We start from the raw sequence: 4,775 nt of genomic DNA, 5'->3' as shown, positions 1-4,775 counted from the left end.
TTTTCTTGTTTTTTGTGGTATTTAGAGTAATTCAGGACTTTTTTAAAATCATAAATCTTTTTTTACAATGAAGACAAATAATCAAAAGCAATATTACTTTCTCAACAGTTCATTATATTTACATCTAAATAAAAATTTTCCAAATTATTTACAATAGATGAAAGCCTATGCTTAATAAATTTAATTTTGGATAAGGATGCTGGCACTCTGCCATTGAACCAGCATCCTTATCTAAAATTAAGTAGGGCAGGCTAGATATCATCTATAAATTCTCTTCAACAACATCTCTCACCTAACAATTACTATAGAAACTGATACCACAAGTTATAAATGGACCATTTCCTCCACTGATTAAAAATAACATGACCAAGTTTCAAGTGAGGTACAGTTTCTGGATAGGAGATGTAACTCTAAAATAGCTGAATAATTTACATGGTTTTTAAAGTAAATATTTGTTTGTTTGTTTTTAACCATCTCTTTCAAACCACAATTTATTCAGTACTCCTGTAAAATACCAACTGGTTCTTTGTTTTGTCTCCTTCAAACCACTAGTCTTAAAGTTCAATTTCAAATATAAAAGAAACACCCAAATTATAACTTGTGTCAATATCACAAGAGTTAAAAACCAACGAACCGTTTTAGATTAAAAGAAACACAGGAGACATTACAATATAATGCAAACCATAAACTGAGATTTTTGTGATGCAGGAAATTAGCAAAACAACTGGCAAAATCTGAATACTATCAGTAAATTTGTTAAAGATTATATTATGTTTATCTCCTGACATTGACCACTGTATTGTAGTTATGTAACAGAATGTCCTATTTTTTTAGGAAACATTCATTGAAGTATTTAGGATAAGGGGCATCATATTTACAATTTACTTTCCAATGGCTCAGGAATAAAAGAGAGAAGGATAAGCAAGTGTGATAGAACGTTAGTATCTGGAGAATCTGGGTGAAAGGTATATGGGAATTATTTATATTATTCTTGCAACTCTCTATAAAGCTAACATTGTATAATTAAAAGTTTAAAAAAAATTTTTTAAACCCCAGCATATTACAAAGTAAAGACATAGAATGGTAGTTCCAAAAACGACCACCACTAGCAGCAGCCTCCTTGAGGCAACCCTTCTCCTTGCATCTCGAAGTCCTAACTTGTGGTAGAGGTTAGCTGTCTTTATAGCAAATGCTTTGACTACTATGAAGTGACCACATATATTTAAGTGTTAGGCTGCTTAGTACTAACCTAGAACCTTAACAAATTAGTTCACTGTGCAATTTAGATATATAACAGAACTATAAATACTTGAATAACATTGCTTACCTGTTTTCTTTCCACAAGGGCATTTGTTAACTGATGGCAAAGCCCAGCAACTAGATATAATAACAAAATATTGAAAATATAAATCACTAGACAGGCAAAATACATCCAGTGGAAAATAACAAAATGCTATTTAGCTTACAAGTGTCTGTTGCATATCGAATATGCTCCCCGTTACAAGTACTGATGAAAAGCTGAACCTGTGAGAATAACGTTTCGAAGTCAGGAACACTGGGCATAGAAAACTTCACAAATCTGGAATAAAGAGAAAAGAATCAATTTATCCTGATATTTCATGAGGTAAAAATGTAGAAATAACAGGCCAGAAGTCCATCCTGCCTCCAATACTCTGAATTAAAGAGTCATAGTATTCTTAAAAATTAAGAAACAGAGTCGATAATATTCTCCTGGCCTGGTTCTTTGCATAATCAAGACATAGGACATAGACACAAAAGAGATTAAGAAAAATATGCTTAAACAAGAACAACTTTCAAAAAAGAAAACTCCATTAAATAAGGCCAAATATCAGATCATCTTAATACTTGTGAAAAAACTGAATTAAACTTTTAACCAAAAATTTTAAAAATATTTTTCTTTTGAGCTCCAATGTGGTCAGGACTATTTACTCATTTCAAAACCAGTTGTTGCTTTTCCTGCTCTAAAGACAATAGACTGAAGGGGACAAGGAACTAGAGCAATGGAGGCTATAGCAGTTTTCAAGTTAAAGATGCTGCTGCCAGGACTCAGGTGATGCTGTGGTCCATCTGGGAGAAAGAAATATCTGATGGGCAGGACAAGAAGGATTGCAGGTACTGAGAAGGTGGAGGACCCAGGTGATCCATCCTGAGTCACTTGGCAGATAGGTGGTGCCTTTCAATTCCCTACGATAAACGCTCTGAGAGAGGATCAAAGATAGGTTTGGGAAAAGAAATCATATAACCACTCAGGCATTGCTTACAAGTAAACTTCAAACTTTTTTTTTTAATGACCTGTTAAAACTAATTTCAAGAAAAATGAAATGGATATTATTGCCTAATCACAATTTCTCCTACATCTTTCAAGTTGTACTTCCATCTGTACAGTATTATTCGACTTAAAAATGTCACCTTACACCTTTAATTACACTTGTAATTATCAAGTGTGCCTGAAACAATCTCATTTGGGCTTTATAAAAGGTCAGTAAAGCACTATAATTTCCACATTATAAATAAAAATAGGAAGCTCAGGGCCCCATGCCTCATAACTAGAAGAACATAATTTAAATCCGGGGTACTCAGAAACAAGTTCAGGGTTCTTTCCAGGTTTTCTTTTACTGATATACAATGGTAAAACAACTTATAGCTTCAAAATGCTTTCATGTATGTTATACTTCATTTGATGTACATATAAATGTAAGTTTGTGTGTGTATAAAACATGTTATTCATTCTTTTAATCAGCAAATAGAGACAATAGAAATTTTTACTAGCTAGCACCATCCCATACAACTTTCTGTAATGGTAGAAAATAGTCTACATCTGTGCTGTGCAATACAGTCGCTACATGTAGCTACTGAGTACTTGAAATGTGGTTAGTGCAATTTAGGAACTGAATCTTTAACTTTTAAAAATTAATTTACATTTAAATAGCCTTATATGGCTAGTGGCTACTCTATTGTAGAGTATAGCTCCACACCCTTTCATTCTGACAAAGTTTCTTCTCTAAACTCTATTCTTGACCCATATCTTAGTCTCAGGAATCCCAGCACGAGTAAAGCCTGACCTTTGCCTTTCAGTCTTCCTGGTTTATTTGTATTATTTCAACTTTCATGACAACCACAAAATCCCAATTTATACTAAAACACTGAGAAAAATAATTCTACTGTCAGGTATACAGAGTTACAAGGAACCCCAAATGAAATAAGAACTATTTAATTTGGTCTTAAACAGTTTACTTGTTTGAACAGAATTCAAAGTAATGTTGCTTTTGAGCATTGGTAACCTCACTCAATATATTCCACCATTCCCTGTCTCACTCTTCTCTATTTTCTTTCTGAGTTTGAAAACATGACAATTCAATGTATTACATGAATAAAAGTATTCAGATAAATGCAAACTATAGTGCCCACAACTGAGATGGCCATTCATTTTTTTAGAATAAATTTCAAAACACATACAAGAGTTAAAAAATAATAAAATTTAACAAAATATAACAAGTAATGATTAGCTGGGATGAGTAAAATGTTAACTACTAATGACATGACTTTAGTTGTGCAAAACAGCTCAATGTTGTTTACACGGCTTACTTCCTACACCAAAAAAATAAAGTCAGAAAGTGAAAAGTGTTCAGTTGTAGCAAGCACAAAACTATAAAAGATGCCCCTTACAAAACAGCAAGGACGCCCAAGGAGTGCTCTTGTACATCCAGAGCCCCAAGCACAGTGTCCAGATGGGATAAGTTCTTTGCAAGGAGTTCTCCACTCTTGTTGATCAGTTCACAAAGCTGAGTCATTTGCCCTGGAAAACAGGAATAACACTATATCATTAAGTTATAGCAATAACCAAACTAAAAGAAGTATATTATAGCTGGACTTCATACCTCAAAGTGAAAAAACTAAAGATAATTTCTTATATGTTCTTTATTTCAGATGAGGACCCAGAAGGGCCAGAGAAATGAAATGACTCTGCCCACAGCCTCAAAACTAGATGTCCCATTTCCCTCTGGCCCCCAAGTTTCTCTTTTTCCTCCATTACTTTTTCTGGTCCCCCAATCCAGAAGTGTACACATTACTATCACTAATAATAGTGATATTCAAAACGTCCAAATATGATTTAATTTTACTTAAGTCTCTCAGCACCATTCCTTTCTCTCTCCACTGCCTCAACTCATTTCTTGTCTTAAACTACATCAAAAATCTCCTAAATAGTCTGCTTACTCTACTCTTTCCTCCAACCCATACTCCACATTGATACCAGTGTGATCTTTCTAAAATGCAAAATTTAATCAAATTACTCCAATGGCTTTAAGAAGTCTAAATGCCTTGGCCCAGTAACCAGGCCCTACGCCTTCTCGGCTTTACCTCTTGCTAATTCCTTTCACACACAAACTATTTGGTCACACCAAACTCAGAAAATTCCATCAACATTCCACATTCTCTCATCTTTATGCCTCTACATGTGTTCTCCATGTTGAATGTTCCTTCACTCTTCTCCCCCCATGTCTTCCACTACCTGACTCATATTTTGTGCTCATTTGCCTGGGTCTACTCTCACTTCATCTCCCTTCCCATGGCTAACTTGGATATTTGTCCTCTCTGTGCCCTCTCTGCATCACCTGTGATGTGATTAGGTAATTCAACATAAACTCAGGTGGAGAGACTCATTTCTCTAGCTTCAGAATACAGTGCTTGCTTAGTAGCCAGTCAATCAACAAGCAGCTTGTTGAATCTCCTAATGGATCCATTCATCTTTCCCT

General features: G+C 34.5%; 1 protein-coding gene across 1 annotated transcript in view; it reads right to left on the bottom strand.

Moving 5' to 3' along the window:
• The window catches only part of COPS3 (COP9 signalosome subunit 3), a 28,409-nt gene that overhangs the window by 21,111 nt on the left and 2,523 nt on the right, over positions 1-4,775 (bottom strand). The window contains exons 2-4 of the mRNA XM_006908456.3: positions 3,688-3,817; positions 1,467-1,579; positions 1,328-1,377 (exon numbers count right to left, since the gene is read on the bottom strand). Of these exons, the coding sequence (XP_006908518.1) occupies positions 1,328-1,377; positions 1,467-1,579; positions 3,688-3,817 (293 nt within the window). The remainder of the gene's footprint in view (positions 1-1,327; positions 1,378-1,466; positions 1,580-3,687; positions 3,818-4,775) is intronic.

The sequence above is a fragment of the Pteropus alecto genome, unplaced genomic scaffold (genome assembly GCF_000325575.1).
Source record: "Pteropus alecto unplaced genomic scaffold, ASM32557v1 scaffold52, whole genome shotgun sequence".
In the NCBI taxonomy this organism is placed as follows: Eukaryota; Metazoa; Chordata; class Mammalia; order Chiroptera; family Pteropodidae; genus Pteropus; species Pteropus alecto.
Note: the sequence above shows the minus strand (reverse complement) of the source record. Positions and strands in the feature narration are given on the sequence as shown.